General features: G+C 40.9%; 1 protein-coding gene across 1 annotated transcript in view; it reads right to left on the bottom strand.

The window, feature by feature from the left end:
- Positions 1-24,998, bottom strand: part of USP31 (ubiquitin specific peptidase 31) — a 62,468-nt gene that overhangs the window by 29,730 nt on the left and 7,740 nt on the right. The window contains exons 2-6 of the mRNA XM_029947379.1: positions 6,668-6,805; positions 5,363-5,451; positions 5,179-5,271; positions 4,486-4,621; positions 2,136-2,280 (exon numbers count right to left, since the gene is read on the bottom strand). Coding sequence (XP_029803239.1) covers positions 2,136-2,280; positions 4,486-4,621; positions 5,179-5,271; positions 5,363-5,451; positions 6,668-6,805 — 601 coding nt within the window. The remainder of the gene's footprint in view (positions 1-2,135; positions 2,281-4,485; positions 4,622-5,178; positions 5,272-5,362; positions 5,452-6,667; positions 6,806-24,998) is intronic.

Raw genomic sequence — 24,998 nt, forward strand, 5'->3', positions numbered from 1 at the left:
TGACCCTCCCCTGCTGGTGCTGTCTCTCTCTCAAAAATAAATAAATAAATAAGTAAGTAAATAAATAAGTAAATAAAATATCAATATGTAATTTTTTTAAAAGATGGAAAATAATAAATGTTGCCAAGAATGTGGAAAAACTGTAACCTTCATATATTGGCGGGATGAAAAATGATTCAACTGTTGAAGAAAAGTCTGACAATTCCTCAGAAAGTTAAGCATAGAATTAGCACGACCCAGTGTTTCCAGTCCTGTGGGGGGGGGGGCTGTGCGCGTGGCCGTGTCCCAAAAGAACTATCACCAGGTATTCAAACAAACACTTGTACATGAACAATAAGAGCAGCACTACTCCATAATGTGCAAACAACCCAAAAGTCCATCAACACATGGATAAACAAAATGTTCTATATACATATAATGGAATACTATTCGGCCCTGAAAAGGACTAAAGGACCGATAAATGATACAACATGGGTGAACCTTGAAACGCACTAAGTAAAGAAGCAAATCACAAAAGGCCACAAATTCTATGATTCTGTTCACATGAAAGTCTAGACTAGGGAAATCTACAGAGACAGAGAGTAGAACAGTGGCCACTCAGGACCGGGTAGGATGGGGCTTGCGGGGAGGTGTGCATAGGGAAGACAAAACAGGAGCTGAGAAAGGAGCTGGAGAAATGAATTCTCAACAGAGCAAACAGCAGGAAAGCATAAAAGTACGTGGCATGTTTGAGGAACAGAGTAAGCTGGGTAGGGTGCACGGGGAAGAGGGGAAGAAGGCAAAATAGAGTAGAGGGGCTAGAAAGACAGGCAAGGACTCATCATGAGGGGCCAGGCATCCTTCCAAGTGTTCAGATTTAATCTTAGACAAAGGGGAAATCCTGGTAAATCAATAAAAAGCATGTAACATGATCAGAAATGTATGTCAGAATAAGTCTGGTGGCACCATGGAGAGACAACTAACATAAAAAAGTCGAGGGACAAAGCTATTAGTAGAGAAGTTACTAGAAAAGCCCGGTTGAAACTGGTCTGAGTTGCATCAGTGGCAAGAGAATGAGGAGGAAAACTGCACAGTGTTTCCTCAGTTCTATGTGAATTTTGAGGGAGAAGTCAAAATCTGAAGAAGTGATTGGATCCACCTTGGGTGAAAGTGGTGGCACCTCGATTCCACAGGAGAAAGAAACACAGGAGAACCGGCTCTAAGAAATCCTGAGTGTTGAGACACCAACAGGACTTCTAAGCAGAGATCCCAGGGGACAGTTAGATGTCAGAGACTAGAACCAGTAGAAAAGAGAGGGCTACCAGGAGGGGGTTCAGCTCTAAAAATCATGGCAGCAGAAAAGATACTGATGGGAATGGACGCAGCATCGGGTCCTCACACCTTGGCGTGCATCAGAATTGCCTGTGAAAAACAGCTTGCTGGGCCCCACCCCCAGAGCTGCTCATTCAGTACGTCTGGAGTGGGGTCTAGGAATCTGTAGTTCTCACCAGTTCCCGGGGGCCTCTTATGCTTTAATAACCACTGGAATAGAAAAAAGAAAAGAAGCCCCAGCACCATGAAGAACACTAAGACCAGGAACAAAGTTCAAGTTGCCTAGCAACTTTCAAAATGAGAAATCCACTAAGCACAGCAGAAAGACACGTTAAGTTCCAAATCACAGCCCAAAAGACAGGAAAAGAAATGGCATTGTCCAAAGCTGTACTCTGTTTTGCTGCCTATAGATGCAAATTTCTTAAAAGCAAGGTATCAAGAAAACATTTTACAGCAAAGAGTTAGAATTTAGAAAGCATCAGAGCCGGAAACAAAATGCCAAAAAAAAAAAAAAGCAGCTATGGCATAGTACACCTTCCCCAATGCTGTATAAGATACTTAAGAAGCCACTTAAGGGAGGATTTAGTCAGTTCTGAGCCTCAGGAAGAGGCTGCTCCAACTGCGGACAGGAAAGGTCAGAAATGAAATAGTGAGAACTGCCTTCTTTCAGAGAAATATGCTACCTTAAAATTTAAACCATCATAAAAATAAGCATTATGTGTATTTTCACAATTAAAAAAACTATGCCATCATATAATAGACATCTCAAAAGGGTACACAGTTGTGAAACCTGCGAAGCCTTATTGAAACAGATGCTCATTTACCTCTTTGACTGAGAATTCCTTCAGGCCTAAATATTTCTGGAGTCTCAAAGGCAAAAATGCAGTCGCTTTCATGGACTGTTTCCAGGTCGTCTGTGTCACAAAAGGAACGGTGGAAGCCATCATAGTACATTTCCGTTAACACAATCTAAAAACAGGGAAAACGTAAACAGTTGGATAACTGGAAAGTCAACACGAACTGACCTCCCAATTCTAGCATGGACTTCACCCGTCAGGGTTTGCGGTGATGTGAAGGGCCCTGAGACACGTCACAGAGCCCACACTCTCTGCCTTCAGTAAGAGAGTCTCAGGAGCACGGGATCATCAGTAAATGATGTCACGACAAACAACATACTCTGGTTTCAGAACACTCTGGCACTGAATCCGGAGTTCCTCTAAGTTTTCGTGAAGAAGAAACCCAGGAAATTATAAAGACGAATCCTCTTGTTTCACAAGGGGAAGACCCTGAAGACAGGTGGGAGACGTGATAGAGTATCCGGCCACTCAGTCTCACAAGGACCGAGTCCACATCTGATTCCGCACTTTCTCCTACCTCACTAACTTTTCTTCATTTCAAGTTAAGAAATGTCATATAACCATGGATTTTGTATTAGAAAAAAATGAAATCAACTCAAATGTGCAACAATAGGAACCAGTTAAATGTATTATAGTCCTACGGTTTTTATTTTGCTATTGCAAAGAATGATTTCCTAAGTAAATAAGAAACAACATAATTATAAGCAATTCCATTTTTATAAAATAATAAATGTAATATATACACAGAAAAAATAGGAGTGAATATACAACACAGTATATTAAAGTTAGTAACTCTTAGTTCTAAGATACTTAGGACAAGATACTTATAAGTTATGCTTCTGAAATGGTTGAATATTCCACAATGAAACAGAAAAACAAAAGATGGGGGGAAACAATGGAAACATTTAGATGCTCCTTACATGCTCAGCAGCACCGTCTAGTGAAAAAGCACTGGATGGAGCCTGAAGAGGTTCCAGTCCCAGCCGGCCACCAACCAGTCCTATGACCTTGAACAAGTCACATGGTTTCTCTGGGCCTCCTTCAAATGAGAGGGTTGGAATGGACCCCTAAAATCCCCTTGACTAACGCAAACAGACAACAAGCCTGTGAGGTGAAACAGGCTGGTAACATATTCCACAAATAGTCCAAGAAAAATATTCCTGGCACATTTTTCTTTTAATGATTTTAATGACATTGTTTTTCTGCAGGTGACATACGAGTATAACTTACTTTCTCTAGCAGACTAAGGTCAAAACAAACTGGTACTTATACCAGCCATTTAAACCACACGTAAAAAGAGCCTGACAGCACTGGAGGCTTTAAAGATACAACCAGATTTGCCCTGGACACACATCTTAGCCTCCCTCCCTCCTTCTGTCTTTCCCTTCATTCTGAAGGGGAAAAAAAAAGAATCAACAGGCACTTCAGAACAAGGAAGAATATGAACATTTTCTCAGTATGACAGTACTTGGCCTGTGAAAATATGAGATATTTACTACATTAGGGCCACACTGCTGGTTGTATTCGTTTTATTGTGGTAACTTCCCAAATGAAGCCACATGAGGCCAAAGTACAAAACACCTTTAGTAATCAAGTGATTACACAGCAGCTTCCAGAAGCTATCTAGGGAGAAGTTCTTCTACCACAGAATCATCTTTCTTAGTAACTCGAAAATAGAAAATGTTTTTCCAAGTAAAATCAAATGGTGACTTGAGTAAAAACTGTATGCAAAAATGTCAGGTCACAAACGGGCCAGAGTATTTTGGGTCAATTTAAATATAACTACTTATCAAAAATTTACCCACAAGAAGAAGGCAGCAGGGGAGCACGGCGTTCCTTTCTCTCACCTAAACAAAGGACAAGCCTCCGGCCCCACTGAACATCCGTATGGACTACACCAGCAAGAAGGTATCCATTCTCACCACCACAAGGGAAAGGAGTTTTCAAGAACTAGCAGTGAGTTTTCTAAGCCTCTCTGACCTTCAGATACCACAGCAAAGCCCCTTCTATTGCCTACATAAGCATCCATAAGATTGGTTTAAGACAGGCTGTGTAATTATAAACAAAGCTAAAAGAAGGTTTTGGTGTAAAGTCACAACTTTCCTTTTAAAAATGTATGTACCATTAAATGAAGCACAAAAAGCTTTGATGTACATTTTCCTCCTCTGGGTTCTAATTTATTCCCCCCTTAACACACACACAAGTTTCACATTTCTATCTAACCATACTTGGCAGAGGACTGTTAAAAAAAATTCCAGGAGAACAGAAAACAACACTTTTATGACTCATGTGTAATCGGCCTCAGCACACTTATTACCTGATCAGTGGGGATCTTTGTTTCCATAGACACTGCTTCCCGAAGCCTGGCGACAGTCCCAGACAGAGGCACGGCCACGCCAATCCTCATGCAGTGAGAACACTTCCCCTGATACACTACGGTGACATAGAGAGGCCTGTGCAAATCAAAGTCAGATCTTCTTATTAGTCACTTATTTCACCTTAAATATAGACACCAAACAAACAAACACAAAACTGAAAGGGAAAAATCTCATTTGGACCGTAGTAGGACCAGAAAATAATCAACACATCTTTGGAAAAGGCAGTTGAACAAAATATATCAACACTGAGCTTGTGCTCTGTAGGTTCTTTACAAGAGCATACTTCCTGGAAGTTTTGAAAAACCATTTAAATAAAGCAACTAATTAAAAGTGCAATATAAAGTCTCCAGAAAATCCAGAGGTACTCAACAACGCTCCCCTTCCCCCACAGTATCAAGAGGTGAGCAACAGACTCAACTACAGAGACTGAAAAGACTTGCTGGCCCCACGAGCCTGCTCACCCTGCAAACTCAGACAGAGATTTATAGATTTCTGTAAGGTTTTAACAGTGCCTGTATTCAACTTAACACTAATCCCGTTTTTTGTCTAAATAAGTAAGAAGACTTAACAGGAGCCAGAAAGGAAAAGGAATACACAGGAACGAACAGTTTTATTAAATCTGTTCTTCTTACCTCGTGTGGGGTAGAGGAATTGGCAAAGAAATGCAGAGGAAAGGGTCAAAAGTGTTGCTCTGCTTCTGACAATGGGGACATGTCAAAGACGATCTTCAAAAACAAAAATGAAAGACACACACAGTAAGAGCATCTAGAGCTATGTTGAGCAAACCGCATGAGAGACAATGTGATATGCTCATACCTGTACTGGGCTTGAAAAAGTTCTTGTACAAAAGTGCTACAGACAGGAAAAGTTGGTCCCTCGGGCATCATATCAGTCTCTGACGGTGGCTAAAAAAAGGGAAAGTACAATTTCACACATTAGAAGTACCAATTCTTGACTGAAGGTGAACCTGAAACAGTCACAAATGACCTTAACTTCCTTTGCAAGCTGTGCAGATGTTCCAGTGAAAACCATGTGCTAAAGGCACCAGAATGCAGCTCCCAGGACCCGGGTCATGAGGACGTCTGTCCCCGTGGGCACTCCCGCACACTGTGCCTGTGCTGGTCTCTCCACCCCACCGGGGCAGCCGGGCAGTCCCACGGAGGGGTACTTCAATCTCCCTTCAAGTCTCAAGGTCTCCTTGCAGCCTCTCATAGGAAATAACCCCAACCAATGTGCCCTCTCGCTGTAGACCCTGCTGGCTGCACCACCTGCTTTGATGCCCAGTCCCTCTACTGTATACTTAGTTAGCATTTACTCGTCCAGCCACCTGACCTGAACACCTGCTGCCATGTGCCTAGAGCCCTGCAAGGGCATTAGGATACAAAGATCAATAAGACACAGTGCCTGACCTTGAGTACATCTCAGTCTGGTGGGAGAGTCAGCCACAGCACATGGTCATATGTTAGTACAGAGTGTATGGGCACAGAAGGACCCTGAGTCAGAATACCTTAACATGTTACCAGAACCACAGACTGAAATTTTGAGGCACAGAGCAGAATTATGGAAAACTTTAAAAGTGGCAATAAAAAAGCAACACTTCGGTCTTATATTATTTCTATTACATAAATCAGTTTCCCATCATATTAGGGCTGCATGCATAAAAATTGAGAATGAATCGCTGTTTCTTAGTAAAAATATTATTCTAGGGGTTCAGTTTCTACACTCAAACCCAAACTCAATAGCAAAGACATCTATCCGTTTCCTTTTCTCCTATATATTCATTGAAGGGTACGTGTCTCATTGGAAAAGAAAGCAAACTTCTGCTTTAAAAACAGCTTAGTTAACTAGAATCACTTGACTACAGTCTAAAGTTAGTCATACATGCAAATACGTCCCCTCTCATTAGACTCTAGGTTCCTTAGAGACGGCATCTCTCATATCTTATTCTGCCAGCACAGCAGTAAACAGAGGGGAAAGTCCTCCAAGTATCCCTGAATTTTAGACTCACCCAGAGCTTAGTCTATTTCACTACATTAACTCAAAGCAAACTGCAACAACTCCTCAGTGGCGGTCACCCTGCTCACTGCTCCCTGGCTGCCCCAGCAGGGTGCGCACCCTCACCTTCAGAGGAGGCTGGCCGCTCTGCTTCACAGCATGATTGAGGTCCTCATGAACTCGGTCCAAAAGCCACAGCAGAAACTCCTGGGCATCATGCTGGGAATTTCCTCGATATTGCAGTGCATTCTTTGACACAATACTCTAAACAGGTAAATAAATCAGCATAGTCGTGAGTTCATGGCTTTAAAGATGAACTATTTATAATCCCAAAGAGGGATGCAAGATCACAAGGGTGTTACAGAGTACTTCCTAGAAAGATAGCAATATAAAAACAGATACTTAACGTAAAGACCCTTCCCCCAGAAACACGTACAGAAAACTTAAATGCATCTACCCAACAATCCTACTTTGAGAAACAGATCTAAAGAAAACCATGAAAACAGCATGCCAAGACTTCTAAGAAAATATTTATTCATCAGGCTTTATAATAGCAAAAAAAAAAGGTAATAACTTGAACATTTAAAAACAAGAACTGGTTAAACATGTAACACAGTATTAAATTATAAACCAAAGGATAAAATAAACACATATACAAAATAATAAATGATTGTGTGAATAAATAATGGGACTAGATAAATCTTCCTTACAGAATTCCAAATAATTAATATCAATACTTCCTCCTCCAGGAGTTGGCCCTAACCTCCTACCTTGAGTAGTGACTTGCTTCCAAAGACTAGAATATGGAAAGAGGGGTAGCTGGTGAAAGGTTCTTGGTGAACTATTTAATTAAGATCATGCCATTGGAGAATACGAGCTGGGTTCAAATTTCTGCTCCACCAGTTGTATTTGTGTGTTTTACTCTTCCAAAGTAAAGGGAGAATAATAGTTTAGCATGATGGTTACTAAGAATGCATGCATGACATTTTGCGTGTAAGTGAGATAGTAAGCACTCAACTTTCAGCTCTGAGTACTGAATCTGGAAGTAGGGAGGAAGGAGGGACATACCTGCACAAAGGGAAGGCAGTTAGGAGAGCTGGCGAAGCAAGAAATAATGAAGGTCCAGGCTAAGACACACTCAGAACAGAAACGTGAAGGCAGACTCAAGAGATTTAGGAATTTAGGCAGTCGACTCAATAGAATTTGTGACCTAATGAATGGGAGAGTGAGAAGGAGGCATTAATGTTACCAAAGTGTCTTCTCTGGATGATGGGCAACTGAGAGTACACCTTCAACAAGACAAAATAAAAAAGGGAGAAGTCTGGGGAAGAGGACTGCATTTAAAGTTCTGGGTAAACTCAAGTAGAAGTACCTGGTAAACAACTGAAAAATACAGACCTAGGGCCCGGTGGAAGAGTGTGTGCTAAGGTCAAAGATTTGGAAGTCAACAGATGGGAGGTAGTTGAAATCATGAGTATTGCTGAGACTGCCCAGACACAGTCATGAGAGATGAAGCCAGAAGACAGAATCCAGAAGACACTGTATTTGGGGATTCTCAGAGGAGACCAAGAGAAGGCCACCAAAGATACGGCAAGAAAATCAGGAGAACAGAGTCTCAAGAGTCAAGAGGGTTATGAAGGAGAGAGAGAGATCAACAGCATTAAGAATGATAGAGTAGGACAAAGAACTAAAACTGTCCACTGTATTTCCCAATTAACATGATTATAGGAGGGTGCCTGGCTGGCTCAGTTGGTGGAGCATATAATCCTTGATCTCAGAGCTGTGGGCTTGAGTCCCACATTGGAGGTGGAGATTACTCAAAAACAAACTATTTAGGGGCACCTGGGTGGCTCAGTCAGTTAAGCGTCTGGCTTTGGCTCAGGTCATGATCTCAAATTTTGTGGGTTTGAGCCCCCTGTCAGGCTCTGTGCTGACAGCTAGCTCAGAGCCTGGAGCCTGCTTCAGATTCTGTACCTCCCTTTCTCTCTGACCCTCCCCTGCTCATGCTGTCTGTCTCTCAAAAATAAATTAAAAAAAAATTTTAAACATAAAAAAACCAAACTATTTTAAAAAAGAAAAGAAGGGACAGATTGATGATCAATTAGATGTGAATAACAAAATGATGATTTAAGAAGATTCAAATTAAAGGAGGAAAAAAATCAAAGGGACATGAATGAAAGGGAATACTGAGATGTCAATTGGTAAAATTTACTAATTAGACAAAGGGAGCAAAGGAGAGGAAGGACCCTGACAATAAACAAGGTTTCGGTGACTAGAGAGATACCACTTGAATGCTATCTCAAAAAAAGGTACACAAAAGGAGAAATGGGTATGGGGAGCCTTTACTACACGACAAGGCTTCCCCCATGGTCAGATGCCATCTGAATCATCAAATCCAGTATTTCCTTTCTTGGTCTTCCCCTTCCTCAATCTTCCTATAGAAGTTTATACCTGATACCTTACTTCATCTTGAAATAGTTTGGCTTGTGGCCTTATGCACTCATGTAGGAGAACCAAAACCAGAGCCATTGGTGTGCACAGTGGAAAAATGTGAGCTACAGAAGAAAGAGAGGATTTCCCAGTAAAGAAAAATAGGCCAATAAAAAAACATCAACACTAGCATTACTGCTGATGGTGTGGCCAACTCAGGGTGGAAGAGGAACAAGTGACTGCTGATACTATATTAAGGGATACAAAGAAGAAATGATGGATAACACCAAGGTTTTAGGTTCTAGTTTAGACAATGAAATCAGGAACAGAGAAAGACACTGGGGTCAGCAGAGCTTCAAACATGGTGAGTTTGAAGTACCTAACGGATCACCAGTGAGGTGAAGTCCGGTGCTCAGGAAAGAGATCTGAGCTACAAAGTTAAGTCAGAGACACCACCTGCCATATGAACATGGAAGGAAAAAAGCAGAAAAGGAGGCAGCTAGAATCTTGAAGAGTGCTGGCACAGAAGGGACAAGTCACAATAAAAAGCCAAGGAAGATAAGCGTGGCCAGGAGAGCCAGAGCCAGAGATGTAAACTACCTCAGGCACGTCAAGCGGGACACTAAGACGGTCCCTGGGAAGGGCAGGTTAAGAGGCTGACTGCACAATTTCTGTGACACAGAATACTGACCAGAGGGAGTGAGAGTGAAGAAAAGGTGAATGACTGCTAGAAGAAACTGAATGACTGCTAGAAGACCAGTCTTCATATGCAAGAGGCTCAGTTATAAAAGGGAAGAGGAAAGATGCTCTGCCGCAGGGCAGGGCGGGGTGGGGGGGGGGTGGAGGTGCAGGGAGTGGGGGTTGGGAGGCCTTACAGGTCAGAGGGACTTCACACACTGAGGGAAGGAGCTAGCAGAAGGGAGACACTGCAGCAAGAGGACTGTCCCGTGAGGGGCGAGGGTGGGATTCAGAAAAGAAGTCGAGAAATGCCTTTAACAGGGTGGGAGACACAGAAGAGGAGGAGGTAGGGATGGTTACAGAGTCAGAAGTGAAAGATAGGAAAGCAGGAAACCTTCGTTTCTGTTTGTTCTGTGTTGTTCGTTTTGTGGAAGAAGCAGAGGACGGATGCCAAGAGGAAGTCTCAGGTGTGGCAAGGTTAATGACAAATGTCACAGCATATCGCTGGGCACACAGAATACCTGAAGCACAGCAAGTGTCTGGTCTGGAACCCTCTCCCGCACTGACTCACTCCAGTGGGGGTGAGCGAGTTCTCAGCACATGCAGGATCCGAAGAAGTAAATGAGCTGAAATCAAGCTCTTCACTGGGGGTCACAGCAGGTACCTCACGCACAGTGTCCGTCAAATTTCAGAGCGGGGACGACATACAGTTCTTTACAGGGACTCCACTAAGTCTGACTTATGGTTCCCGCCGCTCTCACTCCAGCTCCCCTCACGCTTCTCTGCCAGTCGCGGTGTGCAAGGGGCTGTGCCGAGCTGCTCGACAAGATTTTTGCTGGGCACGACTCCACAGGCCACGGGCCGTCCACAACCACCGTAACTAGGGCAAACTCTGCTCCGGGTCAGCCCCCCCCTAAATCTCCACACCACAGACCAAAGGACATTTTACAGGGAACCTTGCTGAACACACAAAAACAAAGGCTCCTTTTTCTGCCCCTTTTCCTCCTTCACCAGGGTGACTTCTTCCCACTGCACAGACCCAAGGGACTATTTATTTGACTTCCTACCAAGACAAAACAAAACTGAATCATCTAATAACCATCCTTTAGTAATAGCGGGAGTCAAGAAGGAAAAATAGTGTGTGTCGCGGGGAGGCCTGGGTGGCTCAGTCGGGTAAGTATCTGACTGGCTCAGGTCACGATCTCAAGGTTTGTGAGTTCGAGCCCTGCATCTGGTTCTGTGCTGAACGCTCAGAGCCTGGAACCTGCTTCTGATTCTAGGTCTCCCTCTCTCTCTACTCCTCTCCTGCTTGCACTCTGTCACTCTCTCTCAAAAATAAACAAACATTAAAAAAAAATTTTTTTTTTATAAAGGAAAATAATTGGAATCAGGAAACCTGGGCTGGATCTCTGGCTCCACCACAGACCGCTGCTTGTCACAGAACCACTGATTCTGGTTTATAAAGCAAAGCAGGTGAGTTGGCCATCGATGACACCCCTGGTGTCCCAAATCTCCACCTAAGTTCTCCCCCTAGAGTTCCAACAAGTGATGTGATTTTTGCTTTGGGTCTCGTCTGACGTTGCTTTGGTTGGCCTTTTATAATTTTTTGCATAATTAAACCTTAGTTTATTTTTATTTATGTCCTAAAATTAATCCTTCTGTGTTCATGGGGCTCCAAAATCAAGAGTCACATGTTCCATGGACTGAGCCACCCAGGTGCCCCAAATATGAGGCTTCTTAAAATTAACCTTGCATACTTATGTCTGTTTTATAGAATGGGAATATTGTGTTTGTTTGGAAAAACATTAACTAACCTACTGGTTTAAATTCTATACATCCTACTATGAATAAATTTGACCATCATTCCAATTTTCCCTTTAGTTAAGATGATCCTTAACTTACAATTACTAAACAATAAAGGTCAAATAAATCTGTAGAGCTTTCAATTTCATAAAATTTCTCTTTACCCTTCAAATAAACCTTAAAACCTAGAGCTAAGAGAATTTTTCCCCCTTAAAAAGAAGAAAAAAAAAAAAAAAGAGTTGAAGCATGGCCCAGGAAAGCAAAAGAACGAAGTCTCCACCTGGCACAGTAAAATCAGACACGAGGTTCTTTCTTTCTTTCCACAGAGCCCTAGCACAGAAGCAGCAGAATCCTGGGCTCCAGGGAAAAGACAGAAACTGGTCCAAGACACACTTTCTCTGATCCCAGGAAGACAATAAAGGTTGGGGAAGGGACATGGCAGTATTGATTTGATCGGGAGCTGGGTTACTCTTTCGGGGAAAAGGTAGCTTGCCAAAAGTCGTCAAACCAAATTACCACCCACTTTCCATGATTCTACGCCAGAAAAAATGTAGAATTTATTTCCAGTGATTCTGGATAAGAAGCAGAAGAACTGAGGAGGACAACAGTATTTACATGTTAAGAGAGAGAGAGAGGAGATGTGAGCAGATGAGTTCATAGATGGCATCTAAAAGTGAAATTTGGTTCCTGAACTGTACTGGAAAGAACAGAATGATAACACTTGTCTTGAGAAAAGTTTCATTTTTGAATCTGACTTTATGGACAACTGCTAAGTTGATGAAGAATAATTCACTAAAACATAAGGGATGAAATAGGTGCAAATGGATAAATACTGTAAAACCAGATATGGCCCATGAAAAACAGTGACAGAGTGTCCATTCAACAGAGTTCCACACCAGGGTACAGAATGCAGCCATGCTCAGAGTGTTCTCTGTGTCCTCCATCCATTCTTTGCTCCTTATCTTCACCTCTGGTGGGGAAGGTCTTTTCACATAACCCAAGTTAAGCTGAGAGGCCCTTGGTATTAGCCAGCCGTGGCAACAACAGGCCCTTTAAAGAGACTGTAAAGCCTCCAGACTTTCACACATACTTTCCCTATGACTAGAATGCCCTCCATTCCCATTCCTCAAATGCATTCCTTCACTCTCCTTCCTTGGTGTAAGAGTCACCTTAAGGTGGCAACCGAGGGGCCATTTCTCTGGGGGCTGGACGAGAACACGTGCACAGACGACCCGCCCCTCACCTGCAGACCTGGGATGTCCTGCCCCATTTGGAAACAGCCAATCATGAAGCTCCAGCTTCCCATCACCCTGACAAAGGAGGCAACCTATTCCATCCTGCCACGTCCCTGAAATGCCCTTATTTGATAATCTGCCCTCCCAAGATCAAACCCAGAACCTCCTCACCCATAACCACCCCCCCACCCCCCGGCCCATCGCCTATCAGGCGCGACTTCCCTGACTCCCCACTCCTGGGGTCATGGGACCTCGCCCGGAAATCCCAATAAAGGCTTTCTTGGCTCCATAACCTGGTCTTTTTCTTTCCTCCCATCTCTGCCTCCATCTATTAAATCTTACACTTGGGAGGATGGAGAGGGGAACTGGATGGGAGAGGAGAAACACAAAAAAGGAAACAACAGGAAAGGAGCTTCCGTCCAAGATGGAAAGACAACTCAATGAGAATAGTGAAGAATGCCACACACAGCCTATTCATGTGCCCATGTTTGACCACAGGGGAAAGGGAGTTCTTTCTGGTACAGAGCTCCTTCATCCTTCCAGACAGAAGGCTCTAACAAGGGTAACTTAAGTATAGCTGTCCCTGTATCCAAGTTCTCATGATTCAGACTCAGGAACTAAACGGATCTGGATAGCAAGGGATATCTGCACTGTTATTGCAGGATTAGATTTGGATATTAAGCAAACTCGCCTGTACCACAAAGACTTGGTGGCAGGGACTCACTGCTGAAATAGAGACTAGGAAAGAGTATACATCTTCTCTAAAAGAAAAAGTTATAATGAGAATGTTAAGAAATGGTTACTGCATTTCAAAAAATTACAGCTAAGGTAGAAGTAGGGTCAGGAGCATTAGAGATGAGATTACAGGGAGAAAAACAAAAGGAACATACCCCAAGTGGTTCAGCCAGATGAACAATGAGCAAAGATTTCACAACAGATCCTAAAGCTATACTAAGGTAGAAAATACAGCAGCAAGAGCAGCCCCCACCAAGTGTATAAACAGTGGCTGGAAGTTTCCACTAGAAAAGCAACAGAAACAGAAAGACTAGTTTCTGAATACCTGGGTTCAGTCCTCTTTCCACCGCCTGTTACTTGATGTGTGGTTTCTGTGAGCCTCAGCTAACTGTTCTGCAAAATGGGGATGAGAATACTTTTCTAAATGAATTACTGGGACGCTTTAATCAGATTTATTTTACAAACTCTACAAAAGCATTTTCATAAAAAAGTTTTATAAAGCATTTTATAAACTCAAACTCGACACAGCTTCTATTATTTAAGTTTCAAAAATCAAGAAAAAAAGAAAGGAATTATCCTATAAACACCTGGAAAATGTCAAAGGGAAAGAAAAGCACTGGCTCTTGACTCTTGGCTGCACATTAGAATCATTGAGGGAAATTAACACAAAACAAAACAAAAACAACAAACAACAAACTGTGAGCAGCCCAGAGATGCTGATTTAATTATCTACAGTGGGACCTGATCATTGCTAATTGTTTTGAAGTGTGATTTTTTAAAATTCTATTTCTAATGTGAAGCCAAGACAGAAAGAAGATGGTAACAGTGGAAAAGCCCTGAAGTTTCTCTTCCAGAGGCACTAAAATTTATAGGAGGCTCTTTTGTCATAACTATATTATATCACTTATTATATTTATAGCATATTCGTATCACCAGAACATAAAATCTCCTATCTGCCTCCACCACTAACAGTGATCAAGAAGATCTTATTCAGTGTCATTTCCCCAGCATCTAGCAACACAACACAGTACCTGAAACAAACAGTAATAGTACTGGTAGTTCATAACTGAGTGCTTGTAAAGTATCAGGCATTATACTAATTGTTTACAGGTGTTATTTCCTATAAAATTAACCCATCGAAATAACCTATTTTGTTAAGTATTACTACCATTATTTATAGACCAAAAAAACCTGGGCTCAGAAAAGTGAAGTAACTTGTCCAAAGTTACACTACTCTTCAACCTCCTCTGATTAAAAACAGCCTTAAGGCTACTATCCAAAATCTACAAGGAACTCACAAAACTCCATACCCGAAAAACGAATAACCCAGTGAAGAAATGGGCAGAAGATCTGAACAGACACTTCTCCAAAGAGGACATCCAGATGGCCAATAGCATGAAATGATGCTCAGCGTCACTCATCATCAGGGAAATACAAAGCAAAACCACACTGGGATACCACCCCCTCACACCAGTCAGAGTCACTAAAATGAACAAATCAAGAGACTATAGATGCTGGCGAGGGTGTGGAGAGACGGGCACCCTCCTACACTGTTGGTGGGAATGTAAACCGGTGCAGCCACTCTGGAAAACAATATGGAGGTTCCTCAAAAAACTATCAGTAGAACTCCCCTATGACCCAGCACTGTTAGGGATTTACCCAGGGGATACAGAAGTACTGGTGCATAGGAGCACATGTACCCCAATGTTCATAGCGGCACTTTCAACAATAGCCAAATCATGGAAAGAGCCTAAATGTCCATCACCTGATGAATGGATCAAGAAGATGTGGTATATATATATATACAATGGAGTACTACATGGCAATGAGAAAGAATGAAATCTGGCCATTTGTAGCAAAGTGGATGGACCTCGAGGGTGTCATGCTAAGCGAAATAAGTCAGGCAGAGAAGAACACATACCGTATGTTTGCACCCATAGGTCTAACAGGTGAAACCTAACAGAGGACTATAGGGAGGGGAAGGGGGAAAGAGAGTTGGGGAAAGACAGGGACACAAATCATGAGAGACTACAGAATAGTGAAAACGAACCAAGGGCTGAAGGGGGAGGGGGGAGAGGGAAGGGGGTGATGGTCATGAGGGGGGCACTTGTGGGGAGAAGCACTGGGTGTTATATGGAAACCAATTTGACAATAAACTATGATAAAAAATAAAAATTTTAAAAATTAAAAAAAATTTTTTAAACAGCCTTAAAACATTTTTGTCCCTAATCCTTCAATAAACGATTGTTTTCCTTATATGACTCAGGATCATACAGGACTTGATCATCCAGTATGTCATTTCTCAATGCAGACATAAAACATGTGTTAGAGACTGAACTACAGCTGTACCAAGCCTGAGGCTTCTGGGAACTTATTTGCTTTTAAATAAATCCTTGTTAATCAGTGTTTGTTTTGTTGTAATTTGTATTTTTCCTATGACTGAAATATGGCCCAGAAATAAAAATGAAGCTTATCTAATTGAGATGTTATTATTTGAGGAGTAAAAGGAATTTGGACTATGTCAGAAGATCAAGTTGCAGCATGTGAAGAACTATGTCCTGCCTGAGTGTCCCAGGATGCTGGAGAAAGCAAACAAGAGAGAGACAACAATCTGGCTCTGGAGAACTACATCTGTCTCTCATCAAAAAACATAAAGGGGAGTGCTCTTCACCTTAACATGCTCGAGCTGTTCTGCTGGTGGTGACGAATTCTGATCCTGTCAGTCCTTTCCAGCACACCCCAAGTGGCCAAGCCCAGCCAACTGCAAGGCTAAAGTCAGTTCCGGTCACCAGAAGGCATTTATGTAGCTAATCAAGTAGCTTAAGTAACTCAAGAGTATCTTCTTTTTGGTCTCTCTGTCATTATCCAACATATTCTAAGATTCTTGCCAGCCACAATAAAATAATGCCTTTTAAAACGTTTGTGGGGTTTTTTTTGTTTTGTTCTTTAGTGAAGAAAAGCAAACATCTAGTCCTGGTTTACCCAAAAGGCCATCACATGGGAATGTAATAATCTTTAACAGTTAAAAGTCAAAACAGAGATCTTAGAACCCCCCTCTACTTGCTAGATGGGATGCTGCTTGATTCATGAATTATTTAATAAAACTAATTAGATCTTAATTTTTTTAAGTCAAAACAGAAAACCTAGAAAATTCATCAAAATATCTAAGAAACTATAAGGACACCTGGGTGGCTCAGTTGGTTAAGTGTCCACCGTTGGCTCCAGTCATGATCTCACAGTTCATGGGTTCAAGCCCCACATCAGGCTCTGTGCTGACAGCTCAGAGCCTGGGGCCTGCTTCAGATTCTGTGTCTCCCTCTCTCTCTGCCCCTCATGCTCTTTCTTTGTCTCTCAAAAATGAATAAATGTTTAAAAATGTTTAATCAAAAAATAAATACCTAAGAACTTATATTTCTACGATGGAACTTTACAATTTTAAGTTTCAGAAATCATGGAGAAATTAATATAGAATACAATTAAGTGGAAAGAAGATGCAAAACTACATATGAACAAGATTTCAAGCTTTTAAGATACATTTTTAATGACCTTTTTGTCTTCTATTCTTCAAAATATACACCAAAACATTAACAGTCATTGCCTCAGAATGGCAAGTTTTAGATGATTTATCCCTTTCTTCTTCATATGTTTCCATATTTCTGATGTTTTCTAAAATGACTTTGCTGGTAACAATGACCAGGTGGAACTTAAGGGGATCTTATGAGAACACACCCTGGGATTTTGGCCACGGAACCTAAATCTTCTGCACTGAAGATGGGGCGGGCAAAACACAAATGTACCTTATTTGTAGTTGAGGCTTTGGCCCCAAGTCCCAGTGAAATCAGACTGCACTATGCTGAGAATTTCTTTTTTCTCTGCTAGACAGACCTAAAGAGCCTCAAAGCAAAGTTTTCTGCCTAGAGTAATCCTAAACCCAAACCCACACCAATCTTTGGATCTTATCACTAGAGGGAAAAAGTGACAGCAGCTAGCATCAAAGAAAACTGGCGGAAAGAGACAAAAAAAGAGTTTACGTCTACAGACACCCACCAAGGGCCTTTTTAAGCCACCCTGGCTTGCCAGGTGGGAGGTGAAAGCTTAGCCCGAGGAAGAGAAAAAAAAAACAAAACAGAGTCAGTTTCCTGATCAAGTGGACAGAAGCAGAAGAAGAGCGTGCGCTTGGCTTATAAACTCAGCACATAGCACTGCTCACCAGCACAGAGGCCAAAATTCTTGGCTGAGCGGCACTGCTCTTTGGGGTGGCAGTGCAGTGCCCTATACACCCTTGAAGGTGGAACAGGGTGAGAAAGACAAGAAGTAGGGAATGTATAAAGTCAAGCCTTGAAGTATTCCAACGCTAAACATGCATATATTTCTTCCCTAATCTGTGTGTGTGTATGTAATTATAAACAAAGACACAAAGCATGCACCCTCTTAATTCTGAACATATTAGTATCTGATGATAAACAGATCTAAAATGTTTTTGACTCACAGCCAGTTTTATAAAGGTATACAAAATATTCTAGAAATAATCTTGTTTTGAAGCATTATTGTTACTGCATTTTGATAACTGAAACATCAACTGGTAGTAACCAAGAGGTATCATTCAAAAGCATATCCAGCAAGTTTCACTAGAAATGATGTGTTCATATGGCCATAAACCCAGAATCCCATCAACCCCATAAATCTTATCTGGCTGAAGATGTTTTCAAGTCATGGGCTGGTCACTTCACTTCTCCACACCCAGCACTATGCAGGCCTAAGAGTCAAGCCGGGTTAACGCCTGAGCGGCACTCAGGTATGGTCCAATCAATCCAGGCCTCTGCCCGGTCTTTCAACCCTCACCGTGAAAATCAGATTGCATAAAAACCAACAAAGGGGCTCCTTCTGTCTCTAGGCTTTCCCTAGCAAAGTACAATTTAGATCCTTCTCAGCCTCAGCCTGGTCTGGCCTGACCAATTCTAGCTGGTTCAGGCCTCAGTCATCTGACAGTAGAAGGTGAAGGCTAAATGGAAGAGCGTGTGAATACACAGAAAACACACAAGGAGAAGTCTGAAATCAAAACAGGGTAATTCTGTGAGTTATCAAAATGTTGCTATCATATGGGTATACTGCCACTTTAAAGAACAGATGAAGCTGTCCTGCCTCACTAGTAATCAAAGACATGCAAATTAAAACAAAAAATGCTATTTTGCATTTATCGACTTAAAGATTTCTATTCTGCAACAGTGGGGTACAACAGACATTCTTACACACTGCTAATGGCACAATCCTATAAAATAAAGTAACAACGTAACCTAAGGATCTTCAAAATAAATAAGCATTGACCCAGGAATTTCACTCTACATATGCTAAAGAAATAACCAAAAGTAACAGTAGTTTTCTTACTGATTTTAAGAATTCATATGTTATGAATAATCACCATTTTCTGCTCTTAAAAAAAAGTAAAAGATTTATGTAAAAAATATCCATCACAACCAGAAACCATCCAAAAATAGGACATCATATACCTTCATACAATGATCTAGAGTTTTGTGACAAAGATTAATCATAATATAATATAAAGTGAAAATTATATGATGTTAAAGGTATATACAGTTTGATACCAATTATGGTAAAACACATCCATAGGGGAGAAAAAGCAAGAACATAATAAGGCAAACTTTTAAAATTTTTCAATTTTTCTCTTTTTTTTTAATGTTTATTTATTTACTATGAGCGAGTGCATGAGCGAGCAGGGAGGGCAGAGAGAAAGGGAGACAACCCCAGGCAGGCTTCAAGCCGTCAGCAGTCTCAAAGGCATGAACCATGAGATCACGACCTGAGCCAGAACCAAGAGTCAGATGCTTAACAAACGGAGCTAGCCAGGCGCCCCTCTATTTTCCTCTTTCAACTTTTTCATACTTCCTAAGTTTTCTACAATAACTTGGGTAATACTCTTACCAAAACAGATTTTATCTCAATGAACTTAAGCAAATGAAACCAGGCACATCTTTCATGCAAATCAAAACCACAATGAGGGGTGCCCGGTTGGCTTAGTTGTTAGAGCACATGACTCTTAACCTCCAGGGTTGTGAGTTCGAGCCCCATGTCAGGGGAGGGAGGAAGGAAGGAAGGAAGAAAAGATCTCACTAAAAACAAAGCAAAAGAAAAAAACACACACACAATGACATACCACTTCACACTCACTAAGATTCCTTTTGTTTTGATTTTATTTTTCTTAAGAGGCTCTATGCCCAATGTGGGGCTTGAATTCACAACCCTGAGATCAAGAGTCAGATGTTCTACTGATTAAGCCAGCCAGGAGCCCCTAGGATGGCTTTAATAAAAGACAGACAGTAACAAGTGTTGGCCAGGATGTGGAGAAACTCGAATATTCATGCACTGCTGGTATGAATGTAGAATGATGCAGCCACTGTGGAAAAACAGTTGGGCACCTTCTCAAAAAGTTAAACATGGAGTCACAATATGACCCAGCAATCCCACTCCTAGGCATATACCCAAAAGACATGAAAACATATGTCCACACAAAAAGTTGTGCATGAGTGTTCACAGCAGCATTACTCATAACAGCCAAAAGCCTATGTCCCAGGCTAGCTCTTACAGGCTGGGCTGGTGGATGTATGAGCCGCCTGGTTGGTTTTTCCTGCTAAATGTTCCCATGACTCAGATGTAAAGAAATAAATGGCTGTCAAACACCGTGATCTGTGAAGCTGGTATCATACGGCAATGAAAAGGAATGTTAAGGAAACTGAGGCTCAGTGACCAGCCCAAGATTTCAGCTGCTCCAGGATTCTCACTGAATTCAAAACTCAATCATTCAGATTTTCAAAAGGGAAGGGGCAGACCTGCCCCCGGCTGCCCTCACCCTCCTCCTGACACTATCTTCTGATGCTGGCAGCCTGAAGCCTGAGCCAGAATTGGGTATCACCAGGAAGCAGGTCGGGCAGTTACAACAGCCTAACCAGCTGCCTGGCATCACAACAGAGCTTCAAAGGTAATGACCAACAGGTCCCCAACCTAACCAACCCCTCCTCTCTAGAGAGATGATAAAAAGCTGCCAATGCTCTTCTCTCTCACCCCGCCTGAGGGAAATGAAACTACTCTCCTCTTTCCTTCCAGTCACTATTAAAATCCTGATATTGACTAGTAGCTATTTCCCAGGATCTACTGCTTTTAAAGGAGTTTGTCTTCTTTTTAAACTCTAAAATAAGGGAGATTTACCAAGCTGCCCCTATCCTCTTACAAAAGGACCCTTATTTTAGGGTAAGATTAAAGAATGTTCGAAGTTCATGTATCTTTAGAAGTACTGGGAGCACATCTGGTCAGGAGCAGTTCTGATATTCTTCTCCAGCTATAGAAAGCTCCAGACCTCTAAGAAAATGCTAATCTCCTCTTTCACAGTTTAAACAGCCTTTCCCTGCCTCCCTCATCGCTCAAAGTAAAGCAGAGATAGAAGTTAATTCCCTGCCCATTCATTCACTCATAAAGATGCATACAAAGGATGGGACCAGTTACTATGGGAAATTTAGAGAGTCACAAAATTAAAAGTCTGTAGAGATGCCTCTGTTTCTTCATCAGTAAGACAAAAATAATAATTTGTGTATCTACTTTACACCATTATAAGGAATAAATAAAATACTATGTAGGGCATGTGGTAAGCACTCATGTAAGCTATACAAAAAAGCTATAGGGAAAAAATTCTGTATAATGTTCTACCATATATCTAAATAAGAAAAAATATGAATATACACACAATACACATACACACACATAGAAATAAAGCAAGAAAGGTTAATTTGCTTCTATTAAAATAAAAGAATAAATAATAAAATTTAGGGAAAAAGAGAATAGGGTACAGGGATCAAAGACAGAAACCAGACTTGTCTGAACAGATCTTATGTTGTACATTTGACTTCAGGCCATGTATTTTATTTTTTACACAATTATGCAACAAAATTAAATTTTCAAAAGCAATCCTTCAAAATCAAAAATAAATAAGTGACTTTAAATAAGTATGTAGTTGGTGACAATGCCACACTGAGAACTATTCCAAGTGACTTTAAAACAGTAATTTGAGGAGCGCCTGGGTGGCTCAGTCTGTTAAGCATCCAACTCTTGACTTCAGCTCAGGTCATGATCTCATGGTTCATGGGTTCGAGCCCTACATAGTGCTCTAGGTTGACAGCAGAGAGCCTGCTTGGGATTCTCTCCCTCTTTCTCTCTGTCCTTCCCCCACTAACGGTTTGTCTCTCTTAAAATAATAAACTTAAAAAAAAAACAATAATTTGATTATACGGACCCTGTAGACCATGTCCTACAGACAAAAAAAAATTACAAAAAATAAATCTTAAATATTTTTCAAGCACACGTACTTGCTGGTGGTAGTATTGGGATTATTATCCTCAGACTTACAAGGATTGTGGGATAATGCAAATGAGAAATTTCACGGACACTGGGAACAGAGTTTTCAGCATGGAAGAAAGGAGAAGCAGATGCAACATCGACGAGTTCAAGAAAAACCCTGAAATTCTTAAAGGAAATTATCAATATAAATTTGTGATTTATTACACCTTTAAAAGAAATTACATATTTTCTAGCTCTCTCTACTTAGAAGACCTAGAAAGCACATGTACTCCTAGGGCCCAGACTGTGACCTCTCAATACCATTTGCCAACAAAAGGCAACCAGCATCCTTAAAGAAATGACTAATCCCAGATCTGGGGCAGGAAACGTGTTAAGATGAGCCTGGAATATCTTCCCTGGATTCTGGTTTGACATCACAGACAACTAATATCATGTCAAAAGGATTCAGGGGCCAACTTCTGCTACTGGCCACAAATGGCACAACTTGAGCATCATTAGGTGAACAAATGTAACTGAAGTACATCACGTATACATTTAAATCCATGAGTTCATGTGGTTTTAACAAAAAACTCACCACATTTGAAAATCATGAAATTATTTTGAAAACCAAAATTAAAGGGGAAAAAACAGAAACCATTTATCTTACCTTTCTTCTCCAAATTTATGTTGGGGTAACCAAGTAACTGATGGGGCATGAGTTGCTACAGAAGTGTTCTAGCTAATAAGAAAGAATGTTAAAATTATAACATCACCAGTTTTCAACCCTTAATGAACTAATTGTTCAAGGAATAATCATCAATGCCTATTAACATAGTAAGAGACACAACCAGACATTATAGGTTTCCTGATGGAAGTTAACAACACTACCAAAAAAAAAAAAAAAAGAAAAGAAAGAAAAAAACACCTCAACTCTGAATCTCATTAAGCCTCTAAATCTACCATTTTATAGGAAATACAGGAACAGAACATCTTAATTGAAACTACAGGAACACAACAGGCAAAATCAGAGTTTAGGAAGCTCTACAGCAGTGCTCTTCAAAATGTGATCCACAGACAGATGCTTGTCTGTGAACTCTTTGTCACCAGTCCATGACCCGATACAAAAGTTGAGGGTTGGCATTTAGAAATACTTGAGCAAATTAATAGTAGGCTTATGTCTGTAGAGTCCAATTTTTTTTAATAGGACTATTTTTATGTAAACCTTTTATTTCATTTTTCTGGAAAAGCTTAAATGCCAAGCTAAGAAATGTATATCGTATTTTGTATAGAAAAGATAAAGTAAAAGCAATTCTTGAGAAAAGCAATGACATAATTATGGATAAACTTTAAGATAAATCTGGCAGCAATAAAACCTGGCCATTAGAAGAGACGGAGGTTAGAAATGGGGAAGGGTTCTTGAGGCTACAGCGTTAGAATGACTACCTTCATTATCACCCTCTATCTGCCGGTTTACGGAATAGTTACTATGTGCAAGTGTCTATACCAAACCCTTATTTGCATCTTCTCATTTAATCCTCATAAAAATCACGCAAGGCTCTGCTACTTACTAGCACTGAATCCCAGTATCCTAATTTCAAAAATGGAATCACTTGGCATTTTAAGTGGCTGCTGGCAACACGAGCACAGCACAAGAGCAACAGGAGGTGGCCATGAAAATATTATGATAGTACAGTATGCACTACAGTTAATTTCTACTATTTAATACTGCATGTCTGCACTTGTTTACATCTGACTACAAATGGTCCCATGTACAGTCTGTGTGTGCTTAAGTTTTGATATATTTTAACTTTTTATAATAGATTTGTGTATATTTTATGGTAGTAAATGATAACATAGACTAGCATCTGTATATGTCTTACGCATTCATGACATACCTAACTTCTACTTAATGTTTTCAATATTTCTGGGCTACACAGTTCATCTGCAAGTTTCTTTTAATAGCCACAAATCTCCAAAATTTGTGTGTGTGTGTGTGTGTGTGTGTGTGTGTGTTTTAATTCCACATATAGGTGGACCTGCAAGTTCAAACCGGTATTGTTCAAGAATCAAATGCGTTTTGTAAATGATCTGGTTCCACACAAATAAATGGTATTTTCATTATGATTATTATTGTTTCTCAAATCTTTTGAGAACAGACAATTCTATCTTGCTTTTAAATATTAGAATACCAAGAGGCACCTGTCAGAAAAGCATGTGACTCTTGATCTCAGGGTCATGAGTCTGAGCCCCATGTTGGGTGTAGAGATTACTTTAAACCAACCAACAAACAAACAAACAAATAAAAATAAACTTAGAAAGGAAGATAGATAAAATACCAAGAATTCAAGTCAAAGAATCTCCTGAGCTGGTGATGCGCTTACAAAAGTTCTTGCAGTAGAAGCAACAAAGGCAGTTCCCGACGAGTCCCATGAAATCTTCTAATGCCTGAACTGTTTGTTTGTGGTCACATTGTTCGCTACCATCCAGCCTCAACGACCGGAGGGAAGAAGCAACAGATGTTCAGTGACTGGCCAATTCCTCTAGGAACTGCCACAGTCCATGGCATAAAACAATGATTTCTAAATGAAGAAAGACCACAGTCATATGAAAGACAAGATATCTCGATGTGCTCCACTGCAAAAATGTTGTTTGTTAAACATAAAAGGTCATTTGAGGAACAGCCAGTGAAGGATTAATTAGCAGAGCAAACACGAGTATTTTTCAGGGAAAAAGCTACAGAGGACAGAACTTTAAGTTACCCAGCTTTCAATGATTTCTTTTCCACTATTATATATAAAAGGTTTTTTGTGGAAACCATGAGGTCATTGTTTTCCAGAGTCTTTACTATAGGAAACAGCTGTGGGGTATTACACAAACAGTGAACACTGCCCTATTTAGTAGCCCCTCATTGTTACAAGTGGAAAGAGGGGGACAGGAAAAATCCATCAAACCACACTCTAAAAACAAAACAAAAGAAGCAGAGTCAAACTAAAAACTTGAGGCCACACAAAGGAAGACATAAAACAATTAATTCAGAATAAGCCTCTGTAAGTCAGGGCAAGCACCTGTGTAATTACATCCGTATCTTGACGTAAGAGATAAATCCAAAAGCAGCTCCTTTCTACATGGGTTGCCAAAAACTCAGATGGTTCACTTTGCGCAGTACCTGATAGATGATAGACATTCAACAAATGTAACTTAAAAAAAAGTCTTCCTAGGACTCTTCTGTTCAG

The sequence above is a fragment of the Suricata suricatta genome, chromosome 8 (assembly GCF_006229205.1).
Source record: "Suricata suricatta isolate VVHF042 chromosome 8, meerkat_22Aug2017_6uvM2_HiC, whole genome shotgun sequence".
NCBI lineage: Eukaryota > Metazoa > Chordata > Mammalia > Carnivora > Herpestidae > Suricata > Suricata suricatta.